General features: G+C 35.4%; 4 protein-coding genes across 4 annotated transcripts in view; 3 read left to right on the forward strand and 1 right to left on the reverse strand.

Annotated features, from left to right (window-relative positions):
- Positions 1 to 22: 22 nt before the first annotated feature.
- Positions 23 to 2,539, reverse strand: CBG22972 (the record flags this gene model as incomplete). The annotated part of the gene is made up of 8 exons (XM_002643010.1): positions 23 to 154; positions 326 to 625; positions 1,501 to 1,618; positions 1,672 to 1,753; positions 1,807 to 1,959; positions 2,104 to 2,252; positions 2,307 to 2,463; positions 2,524 to 2,539. 8 exons carry the CDS (start codon positions 2,537 to 2,539, stop codon positions 23 to 25), a joined length of 1,107 nt encoding a protein of 368 aa, XP_002643056.1.
- A 232-nt stretch (positions 2,540 to 2,771) lies between these two features.
- Positions 2,772 to 7,643, forward strand: Cbr-grp-1 (the record flags this gene model as incomplete). Its single annotated transcript, XM_045244639.1, has 7 exons — positions 2,772 to 2,790; positions 2,840 to 2,937; positions 3,413 to 3,598; positions 4,158 to 4,185; positions 4,278 to 4,501; positions 5,774 to 6,115; positions 7,452 to 7,643. The coding sequence occupies 7 exons, from the start codon at positions 2,772 to 2,774 to the stop codon at positions 7,641 to 7,643; spliced, it is 1,089 nt and encodes a 362-aa protein (XP_045097715.1).
- A 1,508-nt stretch (positions 7,644 to 9,151) lies between these two features.
- On the forward strand, positions 9,152 to 17,534 carry Cbr-vms-1 (the record flags this gene model as incomplete). Its single annotated transcript, XM_045244640.1, has 10 exons — positions 9,152 to 9,299; positions 10,062 to 10,253; positions 11,447 to 11,687; positions 11,876 to 12,001; positions 12,721 to 13,006; positions 13,913 to 14,200; positions 14,711 to 14,884; positions 15,087 to 15,329; positions 16,340 to 16,492; positions 17,439 to 17,534. The coding sequence occupies 10 exons, from the start codon at positions 9,152 to 9,154 to the stop codon at positions 17,532 to 17,534; spliced, it is 1,947 nt and encodes a 648-aa protein (XP_045097716.1).
- A 262-nt stretch (positions 17,535 to 17,796) lies between these two features.
- The window catches only part of Cbr-idi-1, a gene marked incomplete at both ends in the record, with an annotated part of 3,499 nt that continues 2,961 nt past the window's right edge, over positions 17,797 to 18,334 (forward strand). Inside the window, one exon of the mRNA XM_002643007.1 lies at positions 17,797 to 17,989. Within this exon, the coding sequence (XP_002643053.1) occupies positions 17,797 to 17,989 (193 nt within the window). The remainder of the gene's footprint in view (positions 17,990 to 18,334) is intronic.

Here is an 18,334-nt window from a genome sequence, read left to right on the forward strand (position 1 = left end):
ATATTACAGATTTTTTAAAAATTCAGGAATCTTCTAGATCAAATAACTGGGCGAAAATCAAACAGCGCTTTTTGGCTTCCACCGGAAATTGCTCAATTTTTCGCCGGATCACACGGCCGTGATGGAGATGAAGGCGTTTGGAGTGGAGCGATTTCTGAAAATTTTGAATTTTCAAGAAAAAAACTTAAAAATATTTTTTTTTAAGTGAAAAATTAAAAAATTAGAATTTTGAAAAAAATTAAAAATTTTTTTAAAAATTGAAAATTATAAAAAAGTTTTAATTTTAAATGTCTTCAAAAATTCAAATTCCCGCTTTTTTCCTCACCTTAACGAATTCCTTTAACCCATCGAACCATTGTTTGTACTCCCAAACCGTTTTCCGTTCTTTTTGCATCTTTTGCTCGAAATTCCACATTTCTCGACACTTTTTCTTGGAAAATTCGACAGATTGATCTAGAAACTCCATTGTTCCAGAAGTTTCTGATTTTTCGAGTAGATGGGTGGCTAGAAATGACACGTGGATTTGGATGTCGTCGAAAATTGGAATCGGGACGTCGGAGAGATCCAGGGGCACGGTTAGGCGGATCGAGAAGGCGAGATTGGAACTTCCGCAATCGGAGCAGCGCTGGTAAATGCGCTCTATTGAGAAATTATAGGGAAATTGGCGGGAAATTTGAATTTTTAAGAAATTTTTTTGATTTTTTAGCATAATTCCGAAAATTTCAAGTTTTGTCGAAAATGCGCTCTATTGAGAATTCTTGAAAATTTTGATTTGGAGCGAAATTTGAATTTTTCTGGAAAAAAATGAAAAAATCTGAACAATTTTGAAAGTTTTCGGTGAAAATTCGCTTTATTGAGAATTTTTGATATATTAGATTTGGCGCGAAATTTGAATTTTTCGAAATTGTGTTGATTTTTAGCAAAAAATCGAAAAAAGTCGAGTTTTTGTTGAAAATGCGCTCTATTGAGAATTTTTTTTAAATTTCGATTCGGCGCGAAATTTGAATTTTTGAAGTTTTTCGGATTTTTTTTCGCAAAATATCCGAAAATTCCGAGTTTTCGGTGGAAATGCGCTGTGTTGAAAATTTTTGAAGTGTTCAATTTGGCGCGAAATTTGAATTTTTTCGGGATTTTTCAGCAAAATTCCGAAAATTTTTAATTTTTATTGCAAGTTCGCTCTGTCGAGAATATTTTGAATTTTTCGATTCGGCGCGAAATTTGAATTTTTCGAAAGTTTCGATTTGGCGCGAAATTCGAATTTTTCGAAAAATTCTGAGAAATTCATTAATTGAAAACAAAAATTTAGATTTTCTTGCAAATTCGCCCTATTGAGAATCTTTCGAATTGGCGCGAAATTAGAATTTTTCGATTAAAACACATCGAAAATTAGAATTTTTCAGAAGAACGCGATTTATCTGAAAATTCGCTCTATTGAGGATTTTTTGAAATTTTCGATTTTTTTTGCCGAATTTCTAGATGTCTAGATGTCCGCACACCTACCGTATCCTCTTTTCTCATTTCGACGAATTCGTTTTCCGGATGTGACTGGCAGATTTTCGTGAAAACCACATATTGAAACGCGTCTTTTTCGTACAGCTCCCAATCGAATTTGAATGAGCTGGAAGAGAATTTTCAAATTTCTAGGCAACAGGAGAAACCTCGGCCACCTACTTTTCAAACTCAAAAGTTTGATAAATTTCCGTATTTTGACTGTCGAAAAGTGCCAAAATCTCGTGGAATTTGGTTTTGGGACCTGTAAACATAGGAAATTCGCTCTATTGAGAATTATCAATAGAGCGCACTTACCACCACTGCTCTGGAAAGAATCTGGAATGGTATTTTCAGAAAATTGCGATTTTTCCACATAAATTCCATCGATTTTTCGCCAATTTTCAGGGTTTTCCTTAATGGTTTTTTGAGTTTCAGCGAGTTTTTCGAAGAATGGAGGGGGTGAAGATTCTAAAAATTTCAAAAAAAAATTTTTTTTTTTTTAATTTTTATTTGTTTTTTTCAGACAAATCAACTTGTCTAGGAGAAAAATAGGCTGAAAATTTCAAATTTTCAGTCAAATTGCCCTAAAAATCGTTTTTATTGATGTCTAACCACTTTTTCGTCGTTTTTCGGATTTTTCAATTTCCAGAAGCTTCTCAGGTTTTCGTCTGCGATTTTCTTGAAATCCATGCCAACTAGTGACGCTTTCTGGAAGTGGAGAATCAGCGAATTCCACTGGTTCCTCGCCGGGATGATTGGTTCTGGAAAAATTAGATTTTTAGCAAAAAATGTGGATTTTTCTGAAATTTTCCTACGGCTGAATTTCGAAACTCTGGTCTCGAACCCATGTTGCACAGAGTGTGGACGGATTTTCAGATGGTTTTGGTGTTGGCTCTGGAATTTCGAATTTTTCGAAATTTCCGAAAAATTCGTTCACCAGGTCCAAATTGTCGGCGTCGGTCACTCCGGAACCTGAATTTTTTGTATTTTTTCTTTTTTTTTATTCATTTTACTTGAAAATCCTTGACTCACTTTCAAAATTTGACATTTCGCGCTGACTAAAAAAAATTTCGCAAGAGGTACGGTGCGCAAAGTGTGCAAACACTCTTACCACCTGACTGCACACCATGCGCCGAACTTGACGACAATTAAGACTTGCAAGGAGATAAATCAATTTACCAATTTCTATGTCGGTTTTTCTTGATTAAAAAGAGTTCTATAGTAAAAAATAACGAAATTTATGATTTTCAGCATCAGAAAATAGGAAAAAAGTCGGTTAGATGTCGTCTCGGTATTCAGGTGAGTCATCCAAAATTTTGAAAAAAATCTCAATTTTTCGAATTTTTAGAGCGAAATGGGCCATCGGAGAGCGAAAAGATGACACTGCCAAAGGTGCGAAAAAGGAAGGCGCAGCTGGTCGATGAAATCGAGGCGCTGAAAAATGAGGTGAGAAAGAAGTCGGAAAATCGCTGGAAATGCTGAAAATCTTGGAAAAATTGAAAAAATTATGCTTCAAAATTACAGAAAAGCTCTGAAAAATGACATTTTTTGCTGAAAACTCTGAAGAATAATATTGGAAAGCTTTCAATTTTCGAATTTTCAAAAAAAAAAATTTTTTTCAATTTTTTGGAAAAAAAATTGTAAATTCCTAGTTTCTTAATCCAAAAAGCTTCAAAAAACCCAAAATGTTCATCTAGAATCACCTGAAAATCGTTTTGAGCATTGAAAACCCAACAATCTAGAATTTTAAATTTTCAGCTCAAAAAGCATGGAAGAATTCTGAAATTTCAAGTTTACCACCCCAAAAACCCTGAAAAAAACCCGATTTTTTACTCAAACTAAGCCAAAAATCGTTCCAAACACCCGAAAAACGTCATTTTCCCGAAAATCTAGATTTCGAAACATTTCCCAAAATTGACAGGTACGAGAGGTGGACGAGGAACTTGACCAGGTCTACTACACCCATCCAAAATCGAAGGATTATCAAAAAATTGTGGTGAACGGACGAAAAAAGTTCAATCAGGATCCATGGAAGGCGTTAGATTGGCTAGCGTCACGGAATGTCGTCGCAAAGGATCCACAAGCGTTGGCGTTGTGGATGAAGGCTGTGAGTTTTTGAAATCTTCGGTTTTGAGTTGAAAGAATTGAGTTTTGAGTCAAAAATCGCATTTTTAGCAGCAAAAAATGGTTTTTTAATCCGAAAATTGCATTTTTATGGCTAAAATAGTCAAAAATGAACTGAATCAGTCGATTTTAAGCCGTTTTCAGTAATTTTACAATGTAATTTTTGAGTTTAAAAATGCCCAAAATCGAGATTTTAGAAACGAAAAATAACTTAAAATTCCAAAAACTGGGCATTTTCACCCCCGGAAAACTTGAAAAATGACCAAAATAGACTGAAAATTGATCAGGAAAAGCTTAAGAATAAAGATTTTGAGCCAATTTCTCAGTTTCAAAATGTTCATTTTTGGTAGTTTTATATTGGAAAATTATCAGAAAAAAAAATGTCAAAAAACCGAATTTTAGATGAAAAAATGAGCCAAAATTAGTCGATTTTCAGCTGAAATTGCCATTTTTTGAGTCTTTCTGAGCAAATTGAGCCAAAATTAGTCGATTTTAAGCCAGTTTCCATCATGCTATCAATTTAAAAAAAAATCATTTTCCAGGGCGAAGGGCTATCCAAATCGGCAATTGGTGAAATCCTGGGCGACAATCGACCATTTGCCCTAGAAACACTAGATAAATTCACTCGAAACATCGTCTCCACGACGTCCCCATCGTTCCAGCCCTCCGCCAGTACCTATTCTCGTTCCGACTGCCCGGCGAATCCCAAAAGATTAATCGAATTTTGGAGAAATTCGCCGAAATCTACGCACTTCAAAATCCGTCGTACGGGAATGCGGATCAGGCGCATACGGTAGCCTACTCGTGTATTATGGTGAATACGTTGTTGCACAATCCCAATGTGAAGGATAAGCCGACACTGGAGAAGTATATCGAGATGAATGAGGTGAGAATAATCGATCATTTTTAAGCTAAAAATCTGAATTTTCAAGCCAATTTTGAGCTCAAAGGGATCGATCTGAAGCTTAAAATTGGTCAAGTTGAAGCTAAAAGTTTGTCTGAAAACGGCTCATTTTGACGTTTAAAATCTGAAAATAGACCATTTTCCATGCTGAAAATGATAAAATTAAGCTCAAAATGACCGTTTCAAGTTTCGACTGAAAATGGCTCATTTTGAGGCTGGAAACGTAGATTTTGAGATCAAAATGGCCGATTTAAAGTTTGAATTGAAAAATTTCACTGAAAATGGATAATTTTAAGGCTAAAAAACTGAAAAATACAAATAATTTAAAGGTGGGGGGACATGAAAAAAATAATGTTCTCGATATTTCGTTTAAATATGCCCCTCGAGGAGTTGAACTTGTTGGGGCTATGATTGAGGGTGCGGCGCCGCTACCGACTGAGCTACGCGGGCAAAGAGAAAGCGGCCGCCCGATTGCATACATGAAGGCGAGGACGACAGCTGTACGCAGAGTGACATTTAGCGTTGTACACCGTCACGGTAGAATGCATACTCTGGCCCCAAAAATCCCCCGTAAAATCTCCTGTCCCCCCACCTTTAATGCTAAAAAACTGGAGAATAGGCTGCTTATCATGCTAAAAACGAGAGATTTGAGCTGAAAATGACCGATGAATAAGATTTTTGGGCTCCAAAATTATCTTTTTAATCATCAGAAAATCTTATTTTTCAACTAAATTTTCTCTTCTTCCAGCAACTCCTCGAATCGGGCGCCATCAGATTTTGAGCTTCAAAATTTTGATTTTTTGGCCGATTTTTTGCGATTTTTCAGCTCCAAATTAACATTTCTTGTCCCAAAACTAGCTAATTTTGAGCTGAAAATTCGAAATTTCAGCTCAAAATTTGCATATTTTTGGGTCGAAAATTCCACTCAAAAGTAGCGATTTTTATCTCAAAAATTCAGATTTTTGACTATAAATTTTGTAGTTTACAGGCTAATATATTGCTATTTTTGGGACACAATTAGCACATTTTGCGGTCGAAAATCGACATTTTTTGACTCAAAACTAGAGATTTTAAAGCTAGAGAAAGTTAGAAAATTCAAATTTCGAGCTCCCGAAATTGCTATTCAAAATTCAAAATTTGCATATTGGATTTTTCAGCACGAATTTGGAATTTTTGGACCCAGAGAGTCAGCGATTTTTTCCTCTCAAGAATCCAGATTTTGGCTTAAAAATATCGATTTTTCTCTTCTTCCAGCAACTCCTCGAATCGGGCGCTATCACCATCGAACAACTGACAGAAGTGTACGAATCGGTGAGCATCACCCAATTCAAGATCCCCGATGAAGTGTCGCCAACGGGAAAAGGATCAGTGAACGACATTCTTCTGCACGCCGAACGAGAGGGTTGGCTATTCAAACAGAGCTCGAATCCACTGTTTTCCGGGGCTCTTTCGTGGAAAAAACGGTGGTTTGTGTTGTCGGAGAACTGTCTGTATTACTTTGATCAAATGACTGATAAGGAGCCCAAGGGAATCATCACACTCGCCAATGTTGGAATACGCAAAGTCGAAGCGCCAACTAGACCCTTTATGTTTGAGGTGAGGGTTTTTTTGAAGCTCAAAATCTGAAATTTCTCCTTGTTCCAGTTTTCAAGCTAAATTTGGTATATTTTTGGATCTTAAAATTGCAATTTTGGAGCTTGAAAATGCGAATTTTTGACTATAATTTTCATGGAATTTGTTTGTACTGGAAAATGAGCATTTTATCCCCAAATTGCTCAATTTTCGGCTCTGAAAACTGTCAGTTGGAGCCTAAAAATAGTAGTAGTTTAGAATCGGAAAATGCTCAACTTTCAGACTAAAAACGACGATGTTTAGCTGAAATTTCGCTTAGAAATTTCGCTGTTTAGCTGAAATTTCGCTTAGAAAATCAGCATTCTCGAATGGAAAATCTCAAAAATTGCATACACCCAAATTATCGATTTTAATCATAAATGCTCGAATTCAAGCCTAAAAACAAGACTTTTCTAGCTGAAAAAAGCTAAAACTTCGCTTCAAAAATGATGCTCATTTTCTGGCTGAATTCGCTCTCAATTTTTGACCCCGAAAATAGGATTTTCGGCTCCGAAATTTCAAAATTTGACCTCAAAAATTACTCATTTTTAACCATTTTCAACGCTGTAAAAGCTCGAAAAATGTCATTTTTTGTGTTAAAAACTCTGAAAAGGAGGAGAAATTTGTCCAATCTAACCAATTTTTTAACCTGACAAACACTCAAAAATAAGATAAAAATCTTCAAAAAACGCTGAAAATTTTCCAGATTTTTCAACCTAAATATACCATTTTTCAGCGGAAAAATGCTCGTTTTCTGGCTGAATCTCTCTCAAATCTTTGAGTTCACAAAATACATTTTAGACCCCAAAATTAGGATTTTCGGCTCTAAAATATGCTATTTTCAACCTCGAAATTCCACTTTTCGATTCCAAATCATCTTGGTTTTGTCTATTAGAATTTGAGCATCTTCCAGCTTCAAAATAACGGTTTTTGACCCCAAATTTCGAGGTTTTGGGCCAAAATCACTCATTTTGACCCATTTTCAACCCTGAAAAAGCTCAAAAATCAGCTATCTTTGATTGTAAGAATCTCCTAACAAATGCTCGAAATTTGTGTAGAATCCGAATTTGACCCTGAAAATACTAATTTTTCGACTAGAAAGACGATTTTTCAGTATTCTTTAACGAAAATCTGCCATTTTTGACCTTGAAAACAGCAATTCAGTTATAAAATGAGCTATTTTTCATGCTAAAAACTCTAATTCTCGGCTTGAAATTAACGATTTTCGACCCCAAATTGCTGATTTTTAACCATTTTTCTACCGGAAAAAGCTCAAAAATAAGCGCAAAAATCTCTTTTAAAAAACTGGAATTTTTTGCAGATCTACTCTTTGTCTGACGGCCAAATCAAGGCGTGTAAAACCGAGCAAGACGGTCGTCTCGTCGAGGGAAGACACTCAATCTACCGTATCTGCGCGGTGAACGATGAGGATATGCGGTCATGGATCAATGCGATATCCCGGATGATGGCACCGCAGCAACAGACGATGGCACGTCCCAAGAGTACGCATTAGTAGTGGAAAATGGAGATTTGGACCCGAAAGTTTTGGGGATGAAGGACAAAAAACTAATTAATTAACTTTAATTATAGAGTAATTAACATCTGGATCATTTTTTTTTTGTGTAATCAATTAATTATTGTCTGCCGAAAATTTGTCCTTTTTCTTTGTTTGTTTTTTCTATTGTATAAGGTTTGGAAGGTTTTGGACTTGAAAATGGCTAATTTTGAGTCAGAAAATTCGAATTTTTGACCCTAATGCGATTTTAGGCACGAAATTTCCAGTTTTTATGCTCAAAAATGGTATTTTTGCGTCTTAAAATGCGATTTTTAGACTCAAAATGGCACTTTTGGGCTTTGAAATGCCAGTTTTTAAGCTAAAAATTGTCATTTTCGGATCTCGAACTTTCAATTTTTTTAAGCTAGCTATGCCAATTTTGGAACTCAGAAATGTCATTTTTGGGCCTAGAAAGAATTTTCGAGTAGAAATTTTCGAAAAACCAATTTTAGAGCCCAAAAATGACATTTTTGGATTAGAAAAGTACAGTTTTGGAGCTCTAGAATTCGAATTCTCGACTGAAAACGTTTAAAATTTCAACAGAAATTTCGTAATTTCAGACTAAAAACGTCATTTTTGAAGCTTAAAATACCTATTTTGCAGCTCAAATATGTCATTTTCGCGGGGTCTAAAAATGCTATTTTTTGACTGGAAATGTTCAATTTTTGACTTTAAATTTCCCAATTTTTTGCTCTACAAATGCGAATTTTCGACTGGAAATTTCCCAATTTTCGATTCGTAATTTCCAGTATTTTTAAGCCGAAAATTATCATTTTTAGATCTAAAAACTTCAGTTCTGAAGCTCAAAAATGTCAATTTTGGGATAAAAAATCGGAATTTCGACTCAAAAATTCTGAATTTTCGACATAAATTTCGCCTGTTTTGAGTTTAAAAATTTGATTTTTGACTTAAAATTCCTTCAAAATTTAGCCAGAAGTATTTTCTACTGAAAATGTTCAAATTTTGACTTGAAACCTCCAGTATTTAAGCCGAGCATTGTCATTTTAGACCTGAAAATTTCTATTTTTTTACTCCAAAAAAGGTATTTTTGGCTCTGAAAATTCCCATTTTCAGCTTCAAAAACCCCCATTTTCCTCACTTTTCACTCTGATTTACCCCCCAAAAACGAGTCAATTATAGGCCTTTTTTCCCACTTATTTTCCTGTTTTTTAAAATTTTTTTTTGTCAATTTTTCAAAATTTTTCCATAATAATTGAATTCAATCAGTCAGATCGCATATTATTAACTGTTTTTTCTCATTTTTTCTGTACATTTTTCCCCAATTTTTTGGCGTTTTTTGTGTCATTTTTACTCCTTTTCTTTTTTTCGAAAATTTGAAGAAAAATACAATTTAGCCTATTTTTTTGCCGATTTTTAACTGGTTTCTGCCGATTTTTCTTATATTTTTTGTCCTAATTTTTTTTGCATTTTTTTGCATTTTTTCGCAATTTTCAGCCCCAAAAATCATGGTTTTAACGCTGAAAAGTCTGGAATTTATGAACGGAGTCGAGGCGTTTCGAATCGAGGAAAACGAGGAGGAGGTTTCGGGTGGAAAAGTCACTGAAAAGGAGTCGGTTTCAGTGGAAACTGACGCTGGAATGGCGTTGATGTTAGGTTAGAAATTGCTGAAGATAGTAGAAAAATAGCGTTAAAAAAATTACTGAAAAATCCGTTTTGGAAGACGAAACATCGAAAAAAAAGCTGAAAATCCAGTTTTTAAGCCAAAAAATTTGAATTTCGAGGTAAAAAATGCGAGAAAATGGCTGAAAATTCGATTTTGAAACGGATTTTTGCAGTCAAAAAATCTAAAATTTCATCAAAAAATACCAGAAGAAAAACTGAAAATCCAGTTTTTTGAAATAAGAAAACTGAATTTTCAAAGTCAAATTTTAAAAATTTCAGGCAAAAAATCCAGAATTTGAGCGAAAAATAGCTGATTGGGAGTCAAAAATTGGAAAATTTCAGGAAAATATTCGAGAAAATTGCTGAAAATCCAGTTTTAAAAAGAAAAAAAAACTGATATTTTCAGCCAAAAATTTGTCATTTTCAGACTCGAAATTTAAGAATTTTCAGTTTCCAAAGTTGAATTTTCTAGACAAAAATTGAAATTTCTGGACCTTAAATGACATTTTCAAGTCAAAACTAGCGCCTTTAAATGCTAAAATAGGCCATTTTTGAGACTTTTGAAGCGAAAATTCGAGTTTTCAGAGGCAAAAATCCAAATTTTGGTATCCAAAAATGTACTTGTTCAACTCAAAATTATACGAAAATTCGCCATTTTAAGGCTTCAGATTTACAATAATTGCTGAATTTTTCACCTTCAAATTTCCAATTTTTTATTTATTTTTAAAATTCCAAAAAATGCCAATTTTGCAGAATGGAAAATGCGCCTATCAGAAGACTCGGACATGTGCACCACCTGCCAGTGCTCCGTGGATTTCCAGGATCGTTCAGCGATTCTGGAGCACTATCAATCGCTATTCCATCGGACCAACATACTGAGAAAGGCGAAAAATTTGCCGATTTTTGAGGAGGAAGATTTTGATGGAACGGAGAAAGATGATCATGGTGAGGAGCTAAAAATCGGTTGGAAATGGCTGAAAATAGGCTGAAATCTGCTAAAAATGGCTAAAAATTGGCTAAAAATAGTTGAGAATCTGGCTAAAAATCGTCTGAAAATGGGCTAAAAATTGGGCAGAAAACTGGTGGAAATAGGCTAAAAATCGGTCAAAAATGAGCTAAAAATGGCTAAAAATAGGCTGAAAACCCGCTAAAAATCAGCAGAAAAACGGCTGAAAAGTGCTAGAAAATTGGCAAAAATAGGCCTGTTTAATATCTGCTCAAAATCGGGAAAATAGGCTTAAAACAGCTAAAAATCTGCTTAAACTCACTAAAATAGTTACAAATCGTCTCAAAATCGCTAGAAATTAGGCTGAGAAACTCTTTTAAAAATCGGCTATAAAGACCCTAGAAAATGGTCCAAATTCACTGCAAAATAGTCAAAAATCATACTGAATTGGTCTAAAATTGTCCTAAAGTTCGTTCAAAATTACCTGAAAATAGTCTAAATGAGTCCCAAATGCTATAAAATGGTCGAAAAATATTCAAAAAGTGTCTAAAAAAGTCCAAAAATGCTCTAAAATCGTCTGAAATTGTTTCCAAATAGTTTGAAATGATCTAAAAATGGTCGAAAAGTCAAAAAATGCTCTAAAACATCTCAAATTCCAGACCTCCCCCAATCAGCTGAAAATGACTGAAAACCGGTTGAAAAACAGCTAAAAATCGACCAAAAATCAGCTGAAAATAGGCGAAAAACCGGCTGAAAATAAACTGAAATTGGCTAAAATTGCTTCAAATAGGCGGCGCTGAAAATTAGTGAAAAAACAGCTTTAAAATGTTTAAAATCGGCAAAAATCGGCTCAAAATTGGCTAAAATGTCTGAGATGGAGCTAAAATGTCTTGAAATTACAGAAAAACGGCTAAAAATCGGTCAAAAATCAGCTGAAAATAAGCTGAAAACGAGCTAAAATTGAGCGAAACATGAGCAAAAAAATAAGCTAAAAATCGGTTTAAAAAATGTCTGAAAATCAGCTCGAAGAATCAGATTTTTGAGAAATTTCTTTTTCTTTAAACCCAAAAGCTTCTAGAAAATGGCCCATATTGACCTTGAAATCGTCTAAACATGTCTTAAATTCGCCTGAAATTGCCTGAAAAATGGCTTGAAAAAGTCCAAAAATGCTCTAAAACATCTCAAATTCCAGACCTCACCCAATCATCCCAAACCCTATCGGCTACTGTAGAATCAGACGACGAAGAATTCGACGCGCTCCTCCTCCCCGCGAATCGTGCATTCTTCGTTCGCGACGACCACGTCTTCTCGATTCCCCGGAATATTCTCCACGTGAATGAGACGGACGTCACGAATTCGACGTTCTTACGGCCGTTCAATTGTACCATCATCCTATGGAATGGTGGACATTTTGCGGCAGCGGTTTTTGAGAAGTATGGAGAGAATTTGGCTGAAAAATTAGCTAAAATTGACCTAAAATAGCTCAAAAATAGACCGAAAATTGGCTAAAAATAGGCTCAAAATGTCTGAAAATTAGCTTTAAAAATTCTGAAAAATAAGTGAAAAAATTGGATTCTGTACCTTAAATCTATAGCTCAAATGACCCATTTTTCACTTTCAGCGACCGAATCGCGGCTCAAAAATCGTTCCATCGCTATGTGGCACGTGCGAAACAAGGAGGCGTCCAATCGCAACACGATTCCGGTGGTAAAGGAGCGGCGAAGAGTGCGGGAGCACAGTTGAGAAGGTTAATTTCGTGAGAATAGGCTAAGAATAGTCAACTTTAGACCTGAAAATGACAGAAATCTGCTTAAAAAAAAAATCTGCTTAAAATGACCAATTTTGGATCTAATTTTGCTCATTTTTGGCTTAAAATGACCAATTTTGGACCTAATTTAGCTCATTTTTGGCTTAAAATGACCAATTTCGGACCTAATTTCGATCATTTTTGGCTTAAAATGACCAATTTTGGACCTAATTTAGCTCATTTTTGGCTTAAAATGACCAATTTTGGACCTAATTTCGATCATTTTTGGCTTAAAATGACCAATCTTGGACCTAATTTCATTAAAATCTGCTGAAAATGACCAATTTTGATCATTTTTGGCTTAAAATGACTAGTTTTGGACCTAATTTAGCTCATTTTTGGCTTAAAATGACCAATTTTGGACCTAATTTTGCTCATTTTTGGCTTAAAATGACCAATTTTGGACCTAATTTCGATCATTTTTGGCTTAAAATGACCAATCTTGGACCTAATTTCATTAAAATCTGCTGAAAATGACCAATTTTGATCATTTTTGGCTTAAAATGACTAGTTTTGGACCTAATTTAGCTCATTTTTGGCTTAAAATGACCAATTTTGGACCTAATTTTGCTCATTTTTAGCTTAAAATGACCAATTTTGGACCTAATTTAGCTCATTTTTGGCCTAAAAATAACTCCCAAAACCACCCGAAATTTCAGATACAACGAGCAAAAAATGAAGGAAGAAATCCAGCAAATGGTCCGTGATTGGAGTCAACACCTTCAGAAGACCCCCCTGGTGTTCATCCGATGCGCCACCTATCATCGTAGTGTCTTCTTTGAAGCCAACGCTGATCTGTATCCACGTGACGCGCGAATTCGAACGATTCCATTCGAAACGAAGCGACCGACGAAGGATGAGGTCGAGAGACGTGGCGACGTCTCCAGGTGTGAAGAATCCTGCCATTCTGTAACTGGACGTTTTGGAACCGTTCTAAAACGTCCGGTTAAGCACAAATTACCAGAATAGTATAGTTTTGCTTAAAAATAGCTGAAAATTACAAAAAATTTGACTGAAAATTAGCTTTGAGAATAGCTGAAAATTGGCTGAAAATGTGGTTTAAAATAGCTGAAAATTATCGAAAAATGGCGAAAAAAGTGTGGCTGCGATTTGGCTCCGAAATCACCGAAAATCAGCTTTAAAACGGATGATTTTCACCCCTTGAAAAATTCACTAACAACAGTAACCCAAAATTGGCTTTAAAATGGCTAAAATTCGGATTCAAAATAGCTGAAATTCGGCTGAAAATCGGCATTTAAAATAGCTGAAATTCAGCTGGAATTTCGCTTGAAAATCACTGAAAATTAGCTTTAAAAAGACTGATTTTCAACCCAAACTAACTGCAGTAATCCTAAAGTGGCTTAAAAATCACTGAAAATTAGCTTTAAAAAACCTAAAATTCGGCTTAAAAATCACTGAAAATTAGCTTTAAAAAACCTAAAATTCGGCTTAAAAATCACTGAAAATTAGCTTTAAGATGACTGGAAATTAGCTTAAAAATAGCGGAAATTCGGCTTAAAAATCACTGAAAATTGGCTTCAAAATGGCTGATTTTCAACCCAAACTAACTGCAGTAATCCTAAAGTGGGGCTTTATAATGGCCTAAAATAACAGTAATTTAGCTTCGAAATAGCTGAAATTTGGCTGAAAAATGGCTAAAATTCGGCTTGAAAATAGCTGAAATTTGGCTGAAAATCGGAATTTAAAATTCGCTAAAAATTGTATTTTGAAATGGCTGAAAATCAGCTTCGAGAATAGCTGAAAATCGGCTGAAAATTGACTTAAATCATGGCTAAAAATGGCTTTTACAATAGCTGAAATTGTCTGAAAATCGATTTTTTTTTGTTTCAGGAAGTAAGACCCCACGGGACCAACTCGGAATTCCGATCGGAAATGGAAGAAATCCGTGAAAAACGAAAGGAATTGGCGAGAAAAGTGGCTGGGAGGAAGCGAAAAGACGGTGGACTATCGATGATTTGCGAATGGAGTGATCATGATGACGAGAACAAGGATGAGCAATCTGAAAAGAAGGCAAGGAAGACACAACAGATTCGAGTGCGAGCGATGAGAAAGGCATCGGAAGACGTGGTGCAGCAGTCGATTCAGTGGCCAGGGCTTGATGATGAGTGGAGGCAGAAGGTGGGAGAAATTGGCGGTAAAAATCGCTTTCAAAATGACGGAAATTTGGATTTTATTTGCTGAAAATCGGCCTAACAATGGCTGGAAATTAAATTTTTTCAAAGTGAAAATGGCATCTGAAAATAGGCTTAAAAAAGGTTGAAAATCGAACTAGAATAGGTTGAATTTCACGAACTACAGTAACCCGACTGTAAAAACTACAGTAACCCGACTGGAACAAGCTGAAAATTGGCTTCAAATATAGCTGCAAATTAGCTAAAATTAAGCTACAAATCGGCATTAAATATGGCTGAAATGGCTCCCCGAAAAATCGACTACAGTAATCCGGTTACAGTAATCCCAATGATTTTATTCAAACATTGGCTCAAAAAATCACAAACTTTGGTGTTTGAAGTAGTTGAAAATGCATGAATTGGCTGAAATATGACTTAAAAATGCCAGATTTTCGACCACCAAAATACCAACTACAGTACCCCAACTACAGTGACACCCTAACCTCGAAATTTCCAGACCTACAACCTCATCCGCCGTGACGACGCGACATCCCTCCGTGAACACGTCGAATCGCTGAATGAAGACGTCAAAAACGAAGCGATCGACTATCTGAGAAACGCCAAAATTCCACCGAATCGCTCGCATTTTTTGCATGTCTCAGCGGCGAATAGTGCCAAGAATTGTCTGAAAGTGAGTTTTAAGCTTTGAAAATGGATTTTTCAACTCTAAAAAAATATATATTTTGACCTGAAAATCGGCACATATGACATTCAAAAATCGAATTTTTGACCCTAAAATGAGTTTCTTTCGCCACAAAACAGCAGTAATTACGACTTGAAAACATGATTTTCGCCGCCAAAAAATGATTCTTCGATCCAAAATTCGATTTTAGTACCTCCTCGACGACGTCCAATGCGATTCTGGAGCCAAGGACGGCGCCGGCCTTCCACCGTACTCCTCCTCGGCCAACGCGGAGATCAAATCGATTTTTGTCGATTATCGATCGAAAAATGACCCGTCTGGACCGAATTGGGGAAGAACCCACATTCCGGAGCCGAAGAAAAGAGTGGAATTGACAGAAGAGCAAGAGAAGGAGAAGGCCGAGAAGCAGCGGGAAAAGAAACAGCGACAAAAGGTGAGGATTTTTGTGGGAAATTTGGTGAAAATTTGGCTAAAAATGACCCAAAAATCATAAAATTCGGACCACAAAAAATGGTTTAAAAAGGGATTTTTTACGATAAAAAATCGAAAAATCGCGAAAAAAAATTTTTTCGTGACCTAATTTTTTCAGTTTTTTTCTAGGTCATGACCTAGTTTTTTCTAGGTCGTGACCTAGATTTTTCTAGGTCATGATCTAGATTTTTCTAGGTCATGACCTAGTTTTTTCTAGGTCGTGACCTAGATTTTTCTAGGTCGTGACCTAGTTTTTTCTAGGTCACGACCTAGATTTTTCTAGGTCATGACCTGGATTTTTCTAGGTCATGACCTAGTTTTTTCTAGGTCATGACCTGGATTTTTCTAGGTCATGACCTAGTTTTTTCTAGGTCGTGACCTAGATTTTTCTAGGTCGTGACCTAGTTTTTTTCTAGGTCGTGACCTAGATTTTTCTAGGTCATGACCTAGATTATTCTTCCTAGATTTTTCTAGGTCTTGACCTAGATTTTTCTAGGTCGTGACCCAGATTTTTCTAGGTCGTGACCCAGTTTTTTCTAGGTCGTGACCCAGTTTTTTCTAGGTCATGACCAATTTTTTTTAGTTCACTACCTAGTTTTCTCAGATTTTTCTAGGCCATGATCATTCATAAATCACTTGATTGGTCTAGAAGCTTCTAGAATATTCTAGAAGACGTCACGCGATAAAAAAAAATATCCATTTTTTCCCTATTTTTTGAATAGAAATAAACAATTTTTCTTGGTTTTTTTGGCTAGAAATGCTGAAAATGCTGAAAAAATGTCTCTTTTTTTTGGAGGAAAATTGGCTGAAATTCTGAATTTTTGGTCATTTTTTTTCGAATTGATTGAAATTAAAATAATGGATTTTAGAGTCCAAAAAATCGGTATGTTTTGTTCTTCAAATTTTGGTTTAAAAACTAGATTTTTCCTCAAAATTTCTTTTTTTTGAAAAGAACTGAGTTCTTATTTTCAGGCGCGAGAACGGACGAAGAAGGAGGAGCAGAAGGAGATGGAGCTGGAAAATGCGGAATGTCAAAAGTACCGGGAGATGTCGGAGAGAGAGCGGAGAGCACAGGCGGTGGAGAGACGGCTGGCTGGGCTACCGCCAATTATGAGGTGTCATCAGGTAGAGGATGTGATGTGTTTTAATCTAAAAATAGCGGATTTTAATCCTAAAAATTCAAGTTTTCGACCCTAAAAATTTCAATTTTGAGCTTAAAAATGGGCCTTTTTAGTCTCAAAATTAGGTAATATTGTTCTCGAAAATTCGTTTTTTATTTGGCTTTAAAAATAAGAATTTCTGATCCTAAAATTGTCAGTTTTGATACCAAAAATATCAATTTTCAATTTCAAAAATAAATGATTATTGCTCGAAAATAGCGCATTTTGGAATCTAAAATCTCAATTTCGCTTCTGAATATATATATATATATATCATTTTTGACCACAAAAAGGTCAATTTCGAATCCCAGAAATTGAGAATTTTGATTCTAAACTTGTTAATTTTGACACCAAAAATTGGAAATTTTGAGCTTAAAAATAGCCCCTTTTAGTCCCCAAATCAGGTGTTTTTCGCCTCGGAAAATTGGATATTTAGATCTTAAAATGTTCATATTAGACCGAAAAATTCAGCATTTTGATCTGAAAAATGTCAATTTTGAAACAAAAAATTTCAATTTCTTTCCCCAAAAGTAGCTAATTTGGATCCAAAAAATAGCGAATTCGGACCCAGAAACGTAAAAAGTGTCATTTTCGGAACGAAAAATAGCTAATTTTAATCATAAAAATGCAATTTTGACACCAAAAAATGAGCAAAATTCGAACCTTCAAATCGTAGTTTCGAACCGAAAAAATGGTTAATTTTAAGCCAAAAACATCCTAATTTCAACTTGAAAAGTGTCATTTTTGAAGCCAACAAAATAATGAATTTTCGACCTGAAAATCTCAATTTCGACTTAGAAAAAAAGTCATTTTTGACCGTAAAATGGCTGATTTTGATCCTATAAATCTCAAATTTTTGCTCAAAATTTCAGATTTTCCCCTCTAAATCTCTCTAAAAACCCCATTTTCAGTGTGGCCGACAACTTCCACCAACCCCGTTCCAATACTCCCATTTCAACTTCTGCACCACCGACTGTGTAGCCGGCCATCGGAAGGCGAATCCTTAATTTTTCTCTATTTTTTTAATTTTTGTAGTTTTTGTGGTCTTTTTTTATGTGATTTTTTTGATTCTCAAAATTTCTTTCTTTTTAAAATACGCGGTTTTTCAAAATTTATTAAACCGGTTTTTCTGAAAATTTTTTTCTTCAATGTTAAAAAATCGTTATTTTCAAGCGATTAATATTCCATATTTTGACGCTTTCTGGCCGAAAAAATAGCTGGCCTAACTATCCTCCAACTTTTTCTAGGCCACCGCCTTCCCCTTTCAAAATGAAGAAACTCTCATCGCTACGGGGTCTGTCAGCATTGGCACCGCGCCGCCAAGAACAACAATGCCACGTGGAGCTGGCGAGCTACAATGCTAAACAGGTGGAATACATGCGAGAGGCATGTATAAGTGTCGACGAGAACGACGACATAATTGGAGCGATTAGCAAACGGGATGCTCACAGTTCGCAGCAGTGTGAGTGTTGATGGTGGCTGAGGAAAATTTTTTCTTGTCTTTGTATTCTTACTGTTTCCTCATTTTCCTCTTTTTTCCATTTTTTCACAATTCCCCAAGTTTTTCCCAATTTTCGTGGAATTGAAGTTTTTCTCATTTTTTGTATGTTCCTCAATCATCGTGTGAGAATAACAATCCCAAGTTCAGTGATTTTCCTACAAAAATTCAAAAATCCTAGAGTTTGGCCCAAAAGTCGCTTTTTTTCCGAAAAGGGTTCAAACATGCAATAAAACATTCAAAAAAATGTTTAACATTTTTTTTCCAATCAATTACCGCGAAATTTGAGAAAAAACTATTGGGGTTATT

Source organism: Caenorhabditis briggsae (assembly GCF_000004555.2).
Source record: "Caenorhabditis briggsae complete genome, chrIII, whole genome shotgun sequence".
NCBI classification, from domain to species: domain Eukaryota; kingdom Metazoa; phylum Nematoda; class Chromadorea; order Rhabditida; family Rhabditidae; genus Caenorhabditis; species Caenorhabditis briggsae.